The sequence below is a fragment of the Oncorhynchus kisutch genome, linkage group LG25 (genome assembly GCF_002021735.2).
Source record: "Oncorhynchus kisutch isolate 150728-3 linkage group LG25, Okis_V2, whole genome shotgun sequence".
NCBI classification, from domain to species: Eukaryota; Metazoa; Chordata; class Actinopteri; order Salmoniformes; family Salmonidae; genus Oncorhynchus; species Oncorhynchus kisutch.
In genome coordinates, this window is record NC_034198.2 from 3648410 (window position 1) to 3669863 (window position 21454).

A 21454-nucleotide genomic window follows, 5' to 3' on the forward strand; every position below is an offset into this window, starting at 1 on the left:
ATTTCTCTGTATGTTCATCTTCAGCCAAGGGCTGAATGTAACACTCATGTGTTACTTCTTGAACCGCTTCCGCGTCTCTGCTTTTCAAAGGACCTTTACAGATTGGGCAGTGTATAATTCCACAAACATGAGGTTTAGGGCTATCTATTTTAAGGTTGTAATTGCAATGACATTTTGGACATTTCTTGTTAATGTCACAACTGCTTACAGATTTACATGCCTTGGGATGCCATGTTTCAGTTTTGTGTTTTTCGTAACAGTAGGCCGAACGACATGTGCGGTGACAATCCGCACAGGGGGTCAAGTTTAGCGGCTGCATAGGGCAATGTTTATCCAGACATACTGAACAGTTGTAACGGCACGAGTGCCCCCCCATGCGTGTGTAGCCGGTATGACAGGCTGGACAGACATATGGAGCGCCTAAAAAGGCTGTGATGTTAGTTACGGCATAGTAATGCTCATTTTGCACATAAAAGTACATAGTCTTAGGATGTGGTTCGGGTATATTTTGGAACTTGAGGAGAGCGTCATTAGCCCTACTGTGGTACAAAACCACAATCTTGATGTTCAGAAAGTTTTCAAATTTGACTATGTCTGAGAAAGCCACAGCATCCTGTATACCGAGACCCACCGCAGTTTGTAGCTCTCGAGCTTTTTGTAACGCGGCTTGATCAGTACATCCTGGGCTGAGTAAGTGGGCCAAACCTATGGCAAAACATAGCTTATTACCTGGATTGGGAACGTTTATGAGATAGGCCCTTTTATTGCTTATGATTTCGGACTGCATTAAACTCTCGAGCTTTCGTCTCTGACCCCCGCCCCCTTGTGGTTGTCGTACTAATTGTACTACAAGTTCGAGGGTCCTATCTGCTAGCACGTTTAAATTTGACTGAACAAGGCGTTCTAGCAGTTTAACAAATTGTTCAAGCTCTGCTTCACCATTCTGTAAAATAAGCGATACCTTGCTCTGTAGACTGTCTCCACAAATTTCCAACTGTAAGAGATCCCTAGGTTCGCTATAATCTCTAATCCTAGCTAACAGTTCATTCAAAGTGTCCATAAGCATTACGTAAAACACAGCATATTCCCGAATCTGACCCCCCCATGCGAAATTGAAAAACTGGCGAACCTCAATATTGCTGAATTTATTTCGACGCAAAACATGTACACTTCGATCAAGACCTCCCCCCTCCAGATTTGCTAGGCAATTGTCCAACTGTTCAAAAACATCGTATTGGGTTTCAGACTCTTCGGACATTGGTGTTAAAGGCTGATTTATAGGTGTCTGGGGTGCCGTATTAAACCTAGCGCTCTCGTTCTGTACACTGATCTCAAGACCGCCCCCCTCCAGATTTGCTAGACATTTGTCCAACTGTTCAAAAACATCATATTGACTTTCAGACTCTTCGGACAATGTTGTTAAAGGCTGTCTTAGAGGTGTCTGTGGGGCCGAATTAAACCTAGGGCTCGCGTTAAGCTGGGTAATTAGAGATATGATGGTTTCGGGAATCTGTGTTAACATGTTTTCCTCGGAAGGCCCTGACTCATTCATACGTGTAATAATGTCTATGAGTTCGGAGGGAATCTGTGATAATAGATTTTCATCTATTGTCATTATGTCAATTACCCCCGAATCATTCATATGGTTAACTATATCTTGGAGCTCTGTAGGGATCATGGCTAAGAGGGTTTCAATTGTCTCACTTTGGTCTATAGGGGGCGCCATCTGTCTAATTAAGGATGTGTGTGTGTGTGTGTTTACATGTGTGTTTTTTAACGGCGGTATTTGCTTGTTTTAGCCCTAATGTTTTTTAACATACGGGGTAGCTCGCTACGCCAGAATGACACATCCTGATTGTATTGATGCTCGAGTAGAATACACATGCGCCTCTGGAGTAGAGCCTTTCGTGATTTTAAACCCAGGGTAAACGCTTTGAAAAAACGTTCTTGGTCTATTTCAGAATCTGCTGTTTCCCCCACAGAATTGGGCCGATTCAAGAAGGTTGGCAGCTTCACAGAACATCAAATCGTCTACCTCAGAAATGTCATTTAAATCTTTGAAATCATCAGGTTTCGCTGTTTTCTTGACTGGTGTCTTTGGAGCCTCCTCGGGGATGCTTGTCTGGGCATCCTCCGATGTTTGTGCGTTGTCTTTATAAGCCGGTGAGGAGTCTGAAATAAAAATAATACATACAAAAATAGGTTATTAACCCTAAAATATGTTAAAAATGCCAAATACATTTCAGATATAAGCCTATATATTAACAATACATTAATTAAATACCTCGGCTTTTTTGACGAGGGCTGTTCTGAAGAAGCTCTGAAACCAGGGGCTGATGTCTTTGTTCAACCTGTATTACAGCATCTGCAGGTTCGGTAGATGGTGAGCCTGAAAAAAAAAATAAAAAAAAAAAAAAACAGCATTAGGCCTTGTTTTAACATATTCCGGCATAAAAAAAAATATATATATATATAAATATTAAAATAATAATATATATAAATAATAATATATAATTGATTCATACCTTGTCCTTGGAACGACGTCTCGTGAATATCGGCCAAGTAGAATTGTTCGGGTGAAGCGGAACTGTGGATCTGAGCACTAATTATCCTTTGGTGTTTAGAAATATGGGGGACAACGTTGTCCTGGCCAAGGGGAGTTGACCTGCCGTTTAAAGTCTCTGTTCGCTGCTTTTGTGTAAATACATCCTGGGAGTAGGGCAGAATTGTCTCGTAGTCATATGCTTCGCAGAAACCGTTCAGGCTCCATAGGGCCTCGTTTAACCTTCTAGGCTTTAGGTCCTCTGTAAACATATAAAATAACTTTTAATATAAGATGCCCACACTTTTTGTTTTTAAGGTATAAATATTTTTATGTATGGAATTCTTGGAGCTTACTTACGTTTACAATTCAGGGTAGGCGTTTGTTTGTCTGCACTTTGTTCCGGAGCCCCATTGGATGGTTCGAGCTCAGTTATACCTCGGAGTATCTGCGTGAATGCTTCAGAATCTATAAAACATTCGACAATATTAAAGCTATAATCACTTTAGCTAATATTGCCTTGTTATACGGTAAGCATACTGATCCTAATGATTGTTTAATATTTCTATAACATCCCACGCTTTTCAAACAATTCCCCACAACAACCAAATCTAATAAAGATTTATTTCAAGAACTCACCTTGCGATAGATCCATTAGACTGTTTTCCCCGATTATCTTTTTTAACGCTTCAGTCCGATAACGATTCTTGGAGTTTCTGGAGGTGCTGTTTGCATCGGAACTAAAACGCTGCTAACATTGCCCCTGGTTTCTAGCGCTTTTGTACCCTACGACCTAGAGAAAAACCCCTGAATGATTTTTACATAGCATTTGGGGTTTGTCGTTTTTTTCGGGCTATACCCCCGCCCATGGTATATTTGACACATTTCAAACACATGGTATTGGGTGTGTCTAAACATTAGGATCCTTTTGGATCTTCTAAAATCTCCGGGGTGCTAGCACCTAGATGCAGGGGGTGGGTTGGTCTCGACATCGCTGGGATGAATGACTTTTTAGCCCACCTAAAAAATAGTTTTATGAAAGGCCTTTAAGATTAGGAGTCGTAAGACACAATATTATTGTTGGGGGGTAGGCATCTGTTTTGCAGGCTAGTGTAAACCTTGGTTTCAAACGACCCACCAGGCAGAGAGAGAGAGAGAGAGAGAGAGAGAGAGAGAGAGAGAGAGAGAGAGAGAGAGAGAGAGAGAGAGAGAGAGAGAGAGAGAGAGAGAGAGAGAGAGAGAGAGAGAGAGAGAGAGAGAGAGAGAGAGAGAGAGAGAGAGAGAGAGAGAGAGAGAGAGAGAGAGAGAGAGAGAGAGAGAGAGAGAGAGAGAGAGAGAGAGAGAGAGAGAGAGAGAGAGAGAGAGAGAGAGAGAGAGAGAGAGAGAGAGAGAGAGAGAGAGAGAGAGAGAGAGAGAGAGAGAGAGAGAGAGAGAGAGAGAGAGAGAGAGAGAGAGAGAGAGAGAGAGAGAGAGAGAGAGAGAGAGAGAGAGAGAGAGAGAGAGAGAGAGAGAGAGAGAGAGAGAGAGAGAGAGAGAGAGAGAGAGAGAGAGAGAGAGAGAGAGAGAGAGAGAGAGAGAGAGAGAGAGAGAGAGAGAGAGAGAGAGAGAGAGAGAGAGAGAGAGAGAGAGAGAGAGAGAGAGAGAGAGAGAGAGAGAGAGAGAGAGAGCGCCTTGAGCGCAGATGCAAGGGTATTTTTTTTTAACAAACAACCCGCCCCCCCTTTTTCTGTTTTTGAAACACACACACACACAGCCACTACAGAAAACTCCCTCACGCACATACGCGCGCACATGGCTTTTTCCGCAAGTTTTTTCTCAGGGACAGACTGCGCTAAGAGTGAACAAACGCGAGAGTTCATAACGTGGTGAGATTCTGATTTTAAAACCATTTATTTCATTCAAATATTTAGTACATACATTTTATATCCTTACATTCTTAAGGTATTTTACGATGCCTTTCTTACAGATCCTGGGAGCTTATGCAACCAACCGCCATTGTCCGTGTCGAGTTCACCCTCAAAAGGCAAGGCTCTCTTGCTAGGTCCATCAACACTTGGTAAGTTTTCACTCCAGGGGTAGATCCTCCGTCGGGCCTTTTGGTCTTGACTCTGTCTCAAGGAAAGCCTCGCCCAGCGCTTTAACTGTTCCCCATTTTGGAAGAGAATGTCCAGCTTATTCATAAGTGTTATGAAAATTGGATAATCCACCCATTTAAAACTAAACACAGGAATAAAAAAGTTTACATGTTTGCGTGCTCTGGAAGCTACAGGAGAATTGACAGACTTTGTAGCATTATACTTATCATAAAGGTCACAGGCTAAAATTGTCACTTTGTTGTCAGGGCTATAGTCCATTGAAGCAATTCTTAGAGCCTTGAGATCACTGCGGCCGCAGACCTGTTCTTCCAACTCATATCCTGGCACATTTGTAACACTTAGGACCTGTTCAATTTTACAAAGAGCCAGCCTGATGTTTAGCCATTCTCTCATCCCCAGAGCCGGGGGAAAACTCCCAGGTTTTGCAGGATAAAGGGGTTTGGGTCCACGGTCTGTGAATATCTTTACCGTAGAATCCTCCGGGTGGAATATGTAAGACATGTGGCCCTCACTCGTACCCAAAAATCCTTTAAAACATTCTGGAGCTTCACACAGAACTTCTTCAAGGCTTTGGTCACTGGGTTCATGACAAGCCGAGCATAACATCCCTAAAATTGGCATAGGTGTCATTTTTGTTTAATATTCAGGGGGGTTATCATGTACAGTCTTAAACAGGTATTGTTCAGGCGCTTTATAAGGGGCATTAACCACCCCAAACCGTGAGAAACAGTAACAGGTTGACCTGACACATGGTCACTTACTCAACCCCACCAACCCCCCCTGGGCATGCACCCTTCTACATGACATAGGGTCATAAATCATTACATAGGGTCATAAATCAGGCTTGGGTCATCAATCATTAACGGCCTGTCAAATGGACCCTTACTCACCCCATAGCCCCCACCTAACCAGGCTTGCCTGACCAGAAGACATGCACACGTCATCACTACATAGGGTTCACATAGAGTTCACATAGGTTCACATAGGGTCATCAATCAAAATTTTGACACGTCACATCTACTTTAATCTCTCTCACCTCTCCGGCGCTCCTTGTTCGCTCCATTCATTAAAATCACAATTTAACCAACACATCTATTGTTGTGACTACCTGGACCTATCAATTGTTTTTTAAGTATTAAAACCAAACCATGTAGAAGATTAATGAAAACTATTTGAATAAACATGAAAAGGTGAATGTAAGAAGCAAACAAATGTCAAATTAAACAGCATAAAGACACTCTAAATAGGTCAGAAGACAGACAAGGGAGCCTAACAAAAATACATTTTTTAGGCTATAGTATTTAAATTATTTCAAGGCTATAGCCTACAAAGAAATACATTGTGAAGCATTTGCGAGTACAACACAATAGGCTGGTAGGGACATAAAGCTCTCAGCATTTAAACAACATTTTGTTGTATGAAATCATTATAGTCTATAAATTGCGCATAAAGACTGTGACTTACTTAGAATTAAATCCAAATTAAATGAAAAATGACTTAGTGCTTTTGAATTCATTATTAGAATTTGTTTTTAGAAACATGAGTTGGGCTCTTCTGGCTTCAGACTCCAGCGATGGTGAGCCATCCAGCAGCGAAGGACATCCTCTCCACACTTGATTCACCACACTCCCTCTCTTGTGCCTCATCTTTGTAAGTCACCTTGATTTAGCACCTGTGAAAATATTTTGCAAACTCCCTCACAGTAGCTAAAGCAAGGGGCTATAGCAGCACACAAGTAGACTATAAATGCATGCTGGCCTGAGCATGCCCTGAGCTCGTGAAGTGAGCTCTACTGGAACACTACTGGAGTTATATTGGAGCGGACAAGAAGGCAGACACTCCAGCCTTTGGGAATCTCGCTCCAGTCAAATTCGGCATTCTCCACTTCATCTCCGCTCACATACTATGTACCCAAATCATGTTGTTGAATCATCCTATACTTATATTTGTTGCCAAAGCATAAATTGGAGAAAAAACACTTAAAAAATTGTTGTTGTGGTACACCTACCAACCTGATCTCAGTTACACTTCAGAATTTCCCTTATTATGGATGAATGTAGATTTTTGACACATTCATTCTGCATGGTTAGAGGTGTTAATTCTGTGTGGTTACAGGGTGAAAACAGAAACAACTCAAAAGGTTAAGGTTAGGTATTTTTTTAATATATTTTTTTATTTTACCTTTATTTTACTAGGCAAGTATTTGTTATTTCATATTTTATGTCTTCACTATTACTCTACAATGTAGAAAATAGTAAAAATAAAGAAAAACCCTGGAATGAGTAGGTGTGTCCAAACCTTTGACTGGTGCTGTACTTAATTACGTTTTTTTGGGAGATGAAACAATTTCACTCACATTGTAAATCATTTTTGGTAATTTTTCATAAATTTTTCATAAATATCTGGAAACACTGGACAGTTACTATAAAGGTCGACTTTGGTCAATAACAGCTTTAAACAATATAACTGATCAATTCATCACCCTACCAGGTCATTTACAGTGCATTTGGAAAGTTTTCAGACCCCTTGACTCTTTCCACATGTTGTTACATTACATCCTTATTCTAAAATGGTTTCAATTGTTTCCGCCCCCCATCAATCTACACACAATTACCCACAATGACAAAGCTAAAACTGTTCTTTATTTTTTTTGTTGCAAAAAATTAAACATGAAATAACACAAGTATTCAGACCCTTTACTCAGTACTTTGTATAAGCACCTTTGGCAGTGAATACAGCCTCAAGTCCTCTTGGGTATGACACAAGTTTAGCACACCTGTGTTTGGTGAGGTTCTCCCATTCTTTGCAGATCCTCACTAGCTCTGTCAGGTTGGATGGGAAGTGTTGCTGCTCAGCTCACCTCCCTGACCAAGACCCTTCTCCACTGATTTCTCTGTTTGGCTGGGCAGCCAGCTCTAGGAAGAGTATTGTTGGTTCCAAACTTCTTCCATTTGAAAATGATGGGGACCTTCAATGCTGCATAACATTTTTGGTACCCTTCCCCAGATCTGTGCCTCGACACAATCCTGTCTCGGAGCTCTACAGACAATTCCTTCTACCTCCATGGCTTGGTTTTTGCTCTGACATACACTGTCAACTGTGGGACCTTATACAGACAGGTGTGAACCTTTCCAAATCATGTCCAATCAGTTGAATTTACCACGGGTGGACTCCAATCAAGTTGTAGAAACATCTCAAGGATGATCAATGGAAACAGGATGCACGTGATCTAAAATTCGAGTCTCATAGAAAAGGGTCTGAATACTTATGTAAATATATTTCTTTTTTATTTGTAATACATTTGCAAACATTTCTAAATACCTGTTTTCACTTTGTCATTATGGGTGTCATTGTGTGTGTAGATTGATGAGGAAAAATATGAATTTAATACATTTTTGAATATTGTTGTTACGTAACACAATGTGGAAAAGTCAAGGGGTCTGAATACTTTCCGAACGCACTGTAATGCTTAAAAACAAAAGAAAATGGATGAATAAGATATTTGGCTACAGAAGTTTCTTACCGATCTCTACAGCTTCATTCCAAAAATGACGTCAACACATACTGGCTAGTTACAGTAACTAGCTTAGCTAACAACTAGCTTTGTCGGTTGCAGCGTGCATGACCAGAATGACACACAGATGAACCACTAAAGACACAACCCATTTCTGTTTAAAATTGAGAAAGAGGAACAGTTCGACCATTTTTGTGCCCAAAGTCAACCATTTAAGCTAATCTCCTGTGCAAAGCTGTCATCAAGGCAAAGGGTGGCTACTTTGAAGAATTTATTTTACACTTTTTTGGTTACCACATGATTCCATATGTTATTTCATAGTTTTTATGTCTTCACTATTATTCTACAATATAGAAAATTGTAAAATATAAAGAAAAACCCTATTTTGTCCTGATTTTAGGTATCTAAATATAGTGTAACCTACCAATCAATGTATATCAAGTGCCAGGAGGGCACAATCTTACCATGTTGCAGTCCAGAAATGAGAGCTTTAGTATATATGCCAAAAGCCTGGTCCTCTGATAGAGACTGTAGAACTGGTATCAATGCATGCTTCAGTATTCACCCTTCTCTATATGACCATTCGTGTGACCAGGCCCCATAGGGAAATCGAAAGGATCCCACCCTGGTTACCAATGTAGCTGACCGATGTAGAGGGAGACGAGTGTTTTAGCTTGTGATGTAATTACATTACTGTAAATCTGTTACTGGTTGTAAATCCACTTCACTTACTAGAGTTCAAGAACCATTTTAAATCATAGATGACACCCCAGTCTTTCTGCAGATATCTTTGAGTTTAAATTTGGAGCAGGTATTTAAGAGTTTTTGGAAAATGTAGTCACACAAAAACCAGGGAGATTTTACCAAAATTCTTTTACCCAACTTTGTATCTGCGCAGTTCTTCCAGTAAATGTGTTTTTGCTACATGTTCTGTGTAAATTGTTAAAAGTAGTCATTGTGCATAGAGTTTTTTTGGTTTGTTAGACTCTGAAATCAAAGTTTTTGGTTTGGCATCCACTTTAAAGTGAAAAATTGGATTCTTACTTATTTCGCACAATAAATTTACAGTTGTATTCTCAGTGTACCTTTTAAGCCTGTAAGTGCACAAGGTGACGGTTGGCCTTGTCACAATATCTCTGAGCTGGGCTAAAATGTAAAATATATCGTGTTTAGGCTACTCTTAAACCTATTTTCTTCATGCTTTTCCCAGGTTGCATCATCAAATTGCCTGATAGTCAATAGCCATATTGTATTGGAGCTAACTTGAGTTCCCACCATTGACAGAAGAAGGTATAGAGTATACACCCTTTTCTTATCACAGCTATGTTGAATATGAGGCAGACAGGATATAGTTACTGTCTGAGGCCACGCCCCTGAGAACCAAACTTGATATCACTCACAACTCATTAACGAGACATTAACAATACAGTAGATACACAAGGGGATAACCCTATCTATTTTCCATTACAGCGATTACTGGATCTGTCACATCGACTCCCGCTCCCCCGCACCAGCGCCTGACGTTGCTGGTCTACTTAACCACCAATCCTGGCAACCCATCATTCAACACACCTGCGCCCCATCATGAGGCACACCTGGACTTCATCGCTCCCTGATTACTTCCCCTTTATCTAGCACTCCATTGTATCACCCATTAGATAGTATTGTTTCCTGTTTTCATGTTTAGATGCTACTCCTGTTTTTGTTTTTACTCCTGTTAAACTCACCGACTACACCTGCTTCCTGACTCCCTGCGTCGCCGTTACAGAATACTACCTATTCATGAAATGGAAGCAGCGGCCAACCGAGACATCTTCCAGATGGACTACGAACAGAGAGACCTACTTGGCCAACGCCACGACCAGTTGGTGCAACTGGGGATGGCGATGGATGAGGTGTTTCAATGTCTAGATCTTCTTCAAGGAGCGTCACCGCCAATGAGCGGAGAATCCTCTACCATGAGTCAACCCAGCGAGCTAGCACCACAGCCCATTCAGCAGTCCACCCAGGTCAGCGATGCCCATTTTCCCCTCTCAGAGAAATGCCGTAGCTTCCTCCTCCAGTGCTTCCTCTATTTTACTCATCAGATGGGAGCCCCCACCACCAACAGGTCCAAAGTTGCCACAGTTATTTCCCTGCTGACCAGGTTGGCGTTGGAATGGGCAACGGCCATCTGGGAGAGGGGAGGAGCTGGGTTCCTATGGTAGGTTCATGGCTCTGTTCAGAGGAGTCTTCGATCATCCACCGGAGGGCAGAGAGGGGGTTGAGCGCCTACTTCAACTAAGGCAGGAGGACCAGACCGCTGCTGAATACACCCTCACCTTCCGTACAGTGGCAGCATCCAGCGGTGTCCACTATGTCCCAACCCAGGAGCCACTAGAGCAGAGGGAAGGCAATATGATCATCCGTCTCCTGGATTATGTGTGAGTATTCCATCACTCTACACCAAACCCTTTTTAAGAACCGATTTCACTTGCTGGCTGTCCCTTGGTATATCTATAACTCTAGTGGACTCCGGTGCAGTGGGGAATTCTATTGACCCCAGGGCCTTGCCGCCTCCCTGAACATCATACCCGCTCTCCTCTCCATTTCTGGTTCAAGCGCTGGACAACCGACAACTGGGATCTGGGACAATCACACACACATCACAGCACCAAGAAAGCCTTCCCTTCCTCATCATCCAGGCACCTGTACACAAAGTAATCCTCGGCCTCCCGTGGCTCCAACACCATGACACCACCATCTGCTGGTCAAGGATAGACAACACTGTATATACTGCACTACACTTAAATACCATAGGCAGATTATGCAGATGTGTTAAACAAGCTTACCAGAACTCAATAGCACTCAACCTCCATTTTACTAAAGTTATTTTTCTGAATAAATATTTACTGTGGCATACAATGATACAGTGCACATCTTAGACCTACTGTACATTTCCCCTTTAATATGAACACAGAGGCTTTGGGTTGACTGCTTGCTCTTTTATTGCATTTCACTGCTGGGGGCTCCAGTGCTCATGGTTTGACCATGAAGAGTTTCCCTCTGGGATTTACTGGGAGGAACAGTGCTCATGGTTTGAACATGAGAAGAGTTTCCCTCTGGGATTTATTGGGAGGAACAGTGCTCATGGTTTGACCATGAGAAGAGTTTCCCCCTGGGATTTACTGGGAGGAACAGTGCTAATGGTTTGAACATGAGAAGAGTTTCCCCCTGGGATTTACTGGGAGGAACAGTGCTCATGGTTTGAACATGAGAAGAGTTTCCCCCTGGGATTTACTGGGAGGAACAGTGCTCAGTCTTCTGGTTGCATCATTGACCTTGTGTCACATTTGATTGGCCTGGAATGATGGCTTTGTCACTATGCACTGGGGTGTCCTCCAATGACTAAACCTGTCACTCACCCAGCTATTAAAGTGTCATTTTCTGAATGTCTTTTCAGAGTTCTTTTTTTCTCTCGTCACAATGTTGCGATACTGCCTTTTCCAACCAGCATTTTGGTTTGCTTCAACTCTACAGCAATTTTGATCAAAATTAACTGGAGAGATTACTACTTCCAAGGTTTTATTGTTCCAAGCTATACAGAGGGCGCTCTAGCAAACAAACAGCAGAGACCTGAGGACACCATCCCAACCTGGAACTGAGTGAGTAGTGTTTGATCTGATGCTATTTTGAAAGCCAAGAAAAAAAATACAAAAATTAAAATAAAGTACATTACAATGATTTATTTTATGGGGACTGAATGCTTAGTTAAGGCTCCCAGGCTTGCAAGAACAGACCAGATACAAATTCAATTAGCACTAAGGTGTAGAGTAATGTGGCAGGAGTCTTTGAAGCCCCCTCCAGCTGTTCAAAGACCATCCACTGGCATTTTCTACAGGAAATCTGCCTCCAGAAATAAAGGCTTCTCCCAAGTGGGTGTGACGCCTACTCCCCCTGTCTGCTGCACTGCTGCTTGGATTCCACCTGGCGATCTGTTCACCATCTACTCTGGTCTGTCTCCCCCTGTCTGCTGCACTGCTGCTTGGATTCTACCTGGCGATCTGTTCACCGTCTACTCTGGTCTGTCTCCCCCTGTCTGGTACAGGTACCCCCCCCACATCCCCTGCTTTCCCGAGCATTCGCCCGCCTCCAGCACACATGCACTGTTGATGCTAGTGACTCTGAACTTACAATGGCGAGCCCCAAGTCATTATATGTTACATTTGTTCTTGTGCATTTTGCTATTTGCCTCATGACTCCTGCATATTTTGTTGACTACAAGCATTCTTTACCCAACCGTGGGACAGGTTATGTTTGTTCCCACACTCCTGACTCTCTATTGGTTACACAGACTTTTGGCCTCCCATCCTATTCTAACCACCTCTTGCCGGCTTTGTATTCATGTTACCTGATGAAATTGCTGTACAATATGATCTTGTTGCCATCTGATGCACATTCAGATGTCATAAATCAGCACAGCACTGTCCTATGCTGTGCCCTGATTGTATTACTGCTAATGATATCTGGAAATGTGCATGTACACCCTGGCCCGCCTACTGTTGCTAGCCCCAATTCTTTGCTGGTTTTAAGCATTAAACTTTCAAATAGCTCTTTGTTGACTGTTGCTGGGTGTTATCGTCCTCCATCAGCACCGGCCTGTACCCTACCTGTCCTCAGCTCTCTCCTGGACCCTTACACTAAATCTGAATTTGTCCTGCTAGGTGATCTAAACAGGGACATGCAATGGGACTCCCTAAATCTTTCTCAGATTATTACCAATCCCACAAGGGTTGACTCCAAACACCTAGAAAAGACTGATATCCTGATAGGTATCAGTCTGGTGTTTTCTGTAATGACCTTAGTGATCACTGTTTTACAGCCTGTGTTCATAATGGCTGCTCAGTGAAACGACCTGTCCTGATTTGTCAAGGACGCTTGCAAAAAAAACTTGAACTGGCCTCTGTAAAATGGTATAGAATCAGCTTGATCCCCTCTGTCGAAGACGTTTGGACTTTATTTTTTAAATATTTTCAGTGGTATTGTTAATAAACAATCAAGAAAGTGAGAATTAAAAACCGGTTCAGCCCCTGGTTTGACCGTGATCTTGCAGAGTTACTCCACCTCAAGAATTGAGGTGCCATCAGACACACATAACTGCACCACATATCACACTTTCACAAAATGCTTGAAGACATGGCTAAAGGTCAATCAGATTTGTGAACATGGTCCCTAGCTGTGTGTTGCCACTCCATGTTGTCTGTAGCTTGTGAGGTGTGGAAACACTTTGTTGCTTTTATGAATTTTGTCTTGCTGCAATTTGTTTTATGCTGCTCTGTCTGTATGCTACGTCTTGCTTGTCCTATGTTGCTCTGTCTGTATGCTATGTCTTGCTTGTTCTATGTTGCTATTGTCTATATTGTAATTGTTTTTAATAACCTGCCCAGGGACTGCGGTTGAAAATTAGCCGGTTGGCTAAAACCGGCACTTTTACTGAAATGTTGATTAATGTGCACTGTCCCTGTAAAAATTAAAATAAACTCAAACTCAATTGCATTTGGTTAAAGGCTCGGCACACGCAGACTGGCTCTCGTTCAGGCAAATGAGAAATAAGTGCACTCAGGCTATCCGGAAGGCCAAAGGTAGTTACTTTAAGGAGCAGTTCTCTATGTGGGTCTAACCCCAAGAAGTTCTGGAAAATGGTTAAAGACCTGGAGAATAAACCCTCCTCCTCACAGCTGCCGATGTCCCTTAAAGTTGATGATATGGTTGTTACTGACAAGAAGCACATGGCTGAGCTCTTTAATCACCACTTCATTAAGTCAGGATTCCTATTTGACTCAGCCATGGCTCCTTGCCCATCCAACATTTCCTAATCTACAACCCCTTCTAATGCGACTATCCCCGATGCTTCTCCTTCTTTTCCCCCTGCACCGCTATAAAGTTTCTCCCTGCAGGCGGTCACTGAGTCTGAGGTGCTAAAGGAGCTCCTTAAACTTGACCCCAAAAAAACATCTGGGTCAGATGGTTCAGATCCTTTCTTCTTTAAGTTTGCTGCCCCTATCATCGCCAAGCCTATCTCTGACCTTTTCAACCTGTCTCTACTCTCTGAGGAGGTTCCCATTGCTTGGAAGACAGCCACGGTTCACCCTTTATTTAAAGGGGGAGATCAAGCTGATCCTAACTGTTATAGGCCTATTTCTATTTTGCCCTGTTTATCAAAAGTCATGGAATAACTTGTAAATAATCAACTGACTGGCTTTCTTGATGTCTATAGTGTTCTCTTGGGTATGCAATATGGTTTTCGCTCAGGTTAAGGATGTGTTCACTGCAACCTTAAAGGTCTTCAATGATCTCACCATTGCCCTTGATTTTAAGCAATATTGTACAGCTATTTTTATTGACATGGCCAAAGCTTTTGATACGGTAGACCATTCCATTGTTGTGGGCCGGATAGGCAGTATTGGTGTCTCTGAGGGGTCTTTGGGCTGGTTTGCTAACTATTTCTATCAAAGAGTACAGTGTATCCGAACATCTGCTATCTCCGCCACTGCCTGCCACAAAGGGAGTACACCAAAGCTCGATCCCAGGCCCCACGCTCTTCTCAATTTATATCAACAACATAGCTCAGGCAGTAGGAAGCCCTCTCATCGATATGCAGATGATACAGTCTTATACTAAGCTGGCCCCTCCCCTGATTTTGTGTTAAATGCTCTACAACAAAGATTTCTTACTGTCCAACAAGCTTTCTCTACCCATAACCTTGTTCTGAACACCTCCAAAACAAAAGTAATGCGGAAGTAAGAAGAAAGCCCCTCTCCCCCACATGTGTTTATTACTACCTCTGAGGGTTTAGAGCTTGAGGTAGTCACCTCATACCAGTACTTGGGAGTATGGCTCGACAGTGCACTGTACTTCTCTCAGCACATATCAAAGCTGCAGGCTAAAGTTAAATCTAGTGGTTTCCTCTATTGTAATCGCTCCGCTTTCACCCCAGCTGCCAAACTAACCCTGATTCAGATGACCATCCTACCCATGCTAGATTACGGAGACATCATTTATAGATCGGCAGGTAAGGGTGCCAAGGGTGCCTCTTTACCATTCGGCCATCAGATTTGCCACCAATGCTCCTTATAAGGACACATCACTGAACTCTATACTCCTCTGTGAACTGGTCATCTCTGTATACCCATCGCACGACTCACTGGTTGATGCTCACTCCTCACTCCTCCCCATCTGAGATATCTACTGCAGCCCTCATCCTCCACATACAACACCCGTTCTGCCAGTCACATTCTGTTAAAGGTCCCCAAAGCACACACATCCCTGGGTCGCTCCTCTTTTCAGTTCGTTGCAGCCAGCGACTGGAACGAGCTACAACAAACACTCAAACTGGTCCGTTTGACCTCCATGTCTTCATTCAAAGACTCAATCATGGAAACTCTTAGTGACAGTTGTGGCTGCTTTGTGTGATGTATTGTTGTCTCTACCTTCTTGCCCTTTGTGCTGTTGTCTGTGTCCAATAATGTTTATCTTGTTTTGTGCTTCTACCATGTGGTGTTGCTACCATGCTGTGTTGTCATGTGTTGCTGCCTTGCTATGTTGTTGTCTTAGGTCTCTATTTATGTAGTGTTGTGTTGTCTCTCTTGTTGTGATGTGTTTTGTCCTATATTTATATTGTGCTTTTTATTTTTAACCCAGCCCACGTCCCCGCAGGAGGCCTTTTGGTAGGCCGTCATTGTAAATAAGAATTTGTTCTTAACTGACTTGCCTAGTTAAATAAAATAAATTTATAAATTTGAAGACTTAAAATCATTTTAGATGGCTATTTTTTTTTAAAGTCTGATATTAACTTATAACCCTTAACTCTTACCATTTAATTTTTGTGCTCCAGAATGTCGTGTCGAAGAGGGCCCTGCAGGTCCGGGGCAACGCCCAGCACGATGCACAGGAGTTCCTCCTGTGGCTGCTGGACAGAGTTCACGAGGACCTCAACAACATCGTCCTGCCCGGCAGCAGACCACCCAGGAAGGTAACTCAAATTTCGTTGGGGCACACTTTTGTTCATTCCATCAGTTACAAGCTGAGGATTTGATCTCAGACAGTTGAATGATATTAGATATAGCCTATTGCCATGTCTGGTAGCATCGCTGCCTATTGTCCTTCATGTCCTGACTGTTTTGGTTATGAAGCTTCTACTCTTTGAAAAAAGGGTTCCAAAAGGATTTCTTCATCTGTCACCATAGGATAACTCTTTTTGTTCCAGGTAGAACCCTCTGTGGAAAGGGTCCTTCGTGGAACCCAAAATAATTATACTTGGAACCAAAAGGGTTCTACCTAGATCCAAAAAAGATTCTTCAAGGGTTCTCCTATGGGGACAGAAGACCCATTTTAGGTTTTAGATGACCCCTTTTTTTTACCAAGAGTGTGGACTGTGGATTGGTACCTGTTTGTTCTGAACAGACAGCTGTGTTGTCTGGGCTGTATCTCCCTTAACTGTCAATTACCTGATTGTGTTTACTTTGTTGTATTGTTTACACCCCAGTTACTCTGTTTGGGTGTTAATGTGGCCTCTTAGGTATTTATCTCTTGACTAACTTCGGTGTTAATGTATGTTGTGTCTCTCCTGACTGTGTCATCTGTCGACTTGCTGTCTCTGTAGCCTCTGGAGGATGAAAATGTCCCCGAAGGATCCTCATTACCAGTTGCTGGCTCCTTCGTACAAGAGCTATTTCAGGCTCAATACAGGTGACTCTCCAAAATTATCTTCTGATTGACACCCCACTGCACTCTTACAGAATACAGTTACTATAGATAGACCCGTACAGTAGACTGCAAGTGAGCTAGACAATTTTCTAATGCTAATTTGACCACTAACGTTGGACTTGTTGTTGATATAGCTTTTACATTGAGACAATGCGGTTTGAAGTTAAGTGACAAGTCTCCACACAAACAGATCCTCGCTGACTTACCCTCACTGCCAGAAACAGAGCAACACCTTTGACCCTTTCCGCTGCATCTCACTGCCCATCCCTGTACCAACCACTCGGTAAGAAGATATCTAATATCTTGGTAAGGCCATGTCTTATACACAGAGAGCGGTATACCCCAATACAAATTGGAGAAAGACCGGATCTTGTTCTGCTGTATTTCACCTCAACTTACAAGAGTGTCAAACATGGCAGTGATAGACAGAAGGATGCCGCAGACAAACCGCTAAAAAATGTAGATGCAGGATGAGATGGTTGTTCCTCAAAGCCTGAGGAAGACCACTCAATTGTTCTGTGTGTCCCTCCCAGGCCCCTGTATGTTACGGTAGTGTACCAGGGGAAGTGTTCCCACTGTATGACAGTGGGTGTGGCGGTGCCTCTCTCCAGTACTGTGTCTAGACTGAGAAAGGCTGTGGCCCAGGAGACCAAAATACCCTCTGAACAGGTACCAAGTCCAATGTATGACAGTGGGTGTGGCGGTGCCTCTCTCCAGCACTGTGTCTAGACTGAGAAAGGCTGTGGCCCAGGAGACCAAAATACCCTCTGAGCAGGTACCAAGTCCAATATCCTCGAAATTGAGGCTCAAACTGTTTTGTATACAGATTAACTGATCGGAAACAAGTCTGCAATGAATGAAAATGCCCACCCTTCTAAAAAGCAACCTTCACCCCTATTCAGACTGAAACATAAAATGTCAAAACTATTCAATTCCAAACTTGAGCAATTGAAGTTGTAGTCATGTTTCATGTGTTATTGAAGTTGTAGTCATGTTTCATGTGTTATTGAAGTCGGATGTGTGTTTGTGTTTGAAGCAAGTTCAGCCAATGATGGGACTAAAGGCCCTTGTCATTACAGAGAAATCGATTGTCTCAGTTTTAAACAATTCCCTGTTTGTGTTTGAGGTGTCCTCCAGTGTCATGGGAGGCTCAGATCATGTGATGTTGTTTGCTCATCCTATTTTATATGGTCCACTACTGTGTACAGATCCTGAGTTACTGTGTAATAACCTTTTTACTTTTCAATGCGTATGAATTTAATATGCGTCATCCACACACACCTCATGTTAAAAAAGTCCGGAGCACAGACGTTGGGGACAGTGAGGTGCGCTGCTGAGGCCTCTGACCTGACTGTCTGACTCTGATTGGCTCCCTGCTCTGTGACCATCTATGCCTGAAGTTCCTCCGCTTTCAGTGCCTTCATAACTGCTTCTATCCTTGATCCATCATGCATCTTTCCATTCCCTAACTTCCGTACTGTGTTAAAATGTTGCTGTTTTGTATATGTTGTAGTTTGCTGTGCTTTTGTATACACAATTCAGTTTTAGCTGCCATGTGTGCAAAATACAGAAAACAAACGAAACATTTATTCACTTAGTTACGAGAGGCCCAAGTATTTGTAGAATTGAATAAGATCCCTGTTAATGATCCATATGTGTGTGCAGATTGTCCTTACTGAAATGTACTCAGATGGCTTTCACCACTCCTTTTGTGATGACGATGACGACCTTGAGATCATTCAAGCGAGTGACTCCATATTTGCGAGGTATGACTTCAGGTTTTGATTCCACGTAAATCAGTTTAGCTGTATGTTGTATTAGCTCCAGGCCGTATTAAGAGTGTAGATTAGATTACAAATAGATTAACATAGGATTTCATTGGAAATCATGTCTAATCCGGATGTCATTACCTATACTACATGACCAAAAATCTAAATCATCTAATTCCAAAATCATGGGCATTAATATGGAGTTGGTTCCCCTTTGCTGCTATAACAGCCTCCACTCTTCTGGGAAGGCTTTCCACTAGATGTTGGAACCTGCGGGGTCTTGCTTCCATTCAGCCACAAGAGCATTATTGAGGTAGGGCACTGATGTTGGGCAATTAGGCCTGGCTCGCAGTCAGCATTACAATTCATCCCAAAGGTGTTTGATGGGGTTGAGGTCAGGGCTCTGTGCAGGCCAGTCATGTTCTTCCACACAGATCTCGACAAACCATTTCTGTATGGACCTCGCTTTGTGCACGTTCATGCTGAAACAGGAAAGGGCCTTCCCCAAATTGTTGCCACAAAGTTGGAAGCACAGAATCATCCAGAATGTCATTTGTATGCTGTAGCATTAAGATTTCCCTTCACTGAAACTAAGGGGCCTAGCCCAAACCATGAAAAACATCACCGGATCATTCCTCCACCAAACTTTACAGTTGGCACTATGCATTCGGGCAGATAGCTTTCTCTTGGCGTCTGCCAAAGCCAGATTCTTCTGTCGGACTGCCAGATGGTGAAGTGTGATTCATCACTCCAGAGAACGCTTTTCCACTGCTCCAGAGTCCAATGACGGCAAGCTTTACACCACTCGAACCGATGATTGGCATTGCGCATGGTGATCTTAGGCTTGTGAGTGGCTGCTCGGCCATAGAAACCCATTTCATGAAGCTCCCGACTAACCGTTCTTGTGCGGACGTTGCTTCCAGAGGCAGTTTGGAACTCTGTAGTAAGGGTTGAAACCGAGGACAGATTTTTACGTTCTATGCATTTCAGCACTCTGCGGTCCCGTTCTGTGAGCTTGTGTGGCCTATCACTTCGCGGCTGAGACGTTGTTGCTCCGATACTTTTCCATTTCACAACAACAGCACTTACAGTTGACTGGGGCAGCTCTAGCAGGGCAGAAATTTGAAGAACTGACTTGTTGGAAAGGTGGCCTCCTATGATGGTGACACGTTGAAAGTCACTGAGCTCTTCAGTAAGGCCATTCTACTGCCAATGTTTGTCTATGGAGATTGCATGGCTGTGTGCTCTATTCTATACACCTGTCAGCAACGGCTGTGGCTGAAATAGCCAAATGCACTCATTTGAAGGGGTGTCCACATACTTTTGTAAATATAATGTTCACCCTCACTGATTCGTATGCAGTGTCTTTTGGAAAATGTTCAATGAGATCAATAAAAAATGGGTATATGGATATGCGTCCGTATTCCAGAATCAGACATATTGCAAATGATTAACAGCAAATTTGTATCTTTTCAATTACTTTAACCCAGGCTTAGATATGTTCGATATAGAACTCAAAGTTTGTTCATCTAGTGCTGTGTATACATTTATATACTGTAATGTGTTTCAGGAAGTCCCCATGCTAATCTGAACCAGAACAACATAAAGTATGGGACAGACAACAACAGGATTCCCCCTCCGAGCCCCAATAAGAACAGCGGGGATGACAAGATTATTTTGCTTGTGTGTAATAGAGCTTGCGCTGGACAGCAGGGACGCAGGTACACGAAACAACTCAAGATTTCAAAATTCAACATTCAAAAATAGCACCAGGATGATAAGATCTCCGGAGCATGTTCATATAGTGTAGATTAAAACTAATTTGATATAGTTATGTTAGATGTGGAAAATCATGTTCTTTACCTTGTCTATGACGATTCCAGGTTTGGTCAACCTTTGTGCTGTATCTAGAGAGGACGGTCACCTGGGACGTTCTGCAGAAGGAGATCCTGGAGAAGATGCTCCACCTTTTGCATCCTGAGGTCTTTGTCCAGGTACAGTGAGGGGAAAAATGTATTTGATCCCCTGTTGATTCTGTACGTTTGCCCACTGACAAAGAAATGATCAGTCTATAATTTTAATGGCAGGTTTATTTGAACAGTGAGAAACAGAATAACAACAACAAAATTCAGAAAAACGCATGTCAAAAATGTTATAAATTGATTTGCATTTTAATGAGGGAAATAAGTATTTGACCCCCTCTCAATCAGAAAGATTTCTGGCTCCCAGGTGTCTTTTATACAGGAAACGAGCTGAGATTAGGAGCACACTCTTAAAGGGAGTTCTCCTAATCTCAGTTTGTTACCTGTATAAAAGACACCTGTCCACAGAAGCAATCAATCAATCAGATTCCAAACTCTCCACCATGGCCAAGACACAAGAGCTCTCCTAGGATGTCAGGGACAATATTGTAGACCTACACAAGGCTGGAATGGGCTACAAGACCATCGCCAAGCAGCTTCGTGAGAAGGTGACAACAGTTGGTGCGATTATTCGCAAATGGAAGAAACACAAAAGAACTGTCAATCTCCCTCGGCCTGGGGCTCCATGCAAGATCTCACCTCGTGGAGTTGCAATAATCATGAGAACGGTGAGGAATCAGCCCAGAACTACACGGGAGGATCTTGTCAATGATCTCAAGGCAGCTGGGACCATAGTCACCAAGAAAACAATTGGTAACACACTACGCCGTGAAGGACTGAAATCCTGCAGCGCCCCCAAGGTCCCCCTGCTCAAGAAAGCACATATACATGCCCGTCTGATGTTTGCCAATGAACATCTGAATGAT

General features: G+C 42.7%; 1 protein-coding gene across 1 annotated transcript in view; it reads left to right on the forward strand.

Moving 5' to 3' along the window:
* LOC109869941 (ubiquitin carboxyl-terminal hydrolase 31-like) overlaps positions 1-21454 on the forward strand; it is a 69509-nt gene that overhangs the window by 19167 nt on the left and 28888 nt on the right. Inside the window, exons 2-9 of the mRNA XM_031804568.1 lie at positions 16026-16163; positions 16794-16879; positions 17088-17180; positions 17431-17566; positions 18563-18663; positions 19590-19609; positions 20237-20398; positions 20560-20660. Coding sequence (XP_031660428.1) covers positions 16026-16163; positions 16794-16879; positions 17088-17180; positions 17431-17566; positions 18563-18663; positions 19590-19609; positions 20237-20398; positions 20560-20660 — 837 coding nt within the window. The remainder of the gene's footprint in view (positions 1-16025; positions 16164-16793; positions 16880-17087; positions 17181-17430; positions 17567-18562; positions 18664-19589; positions 19610-20236; positions 20399-20559; positions 20661-21454) is intronic.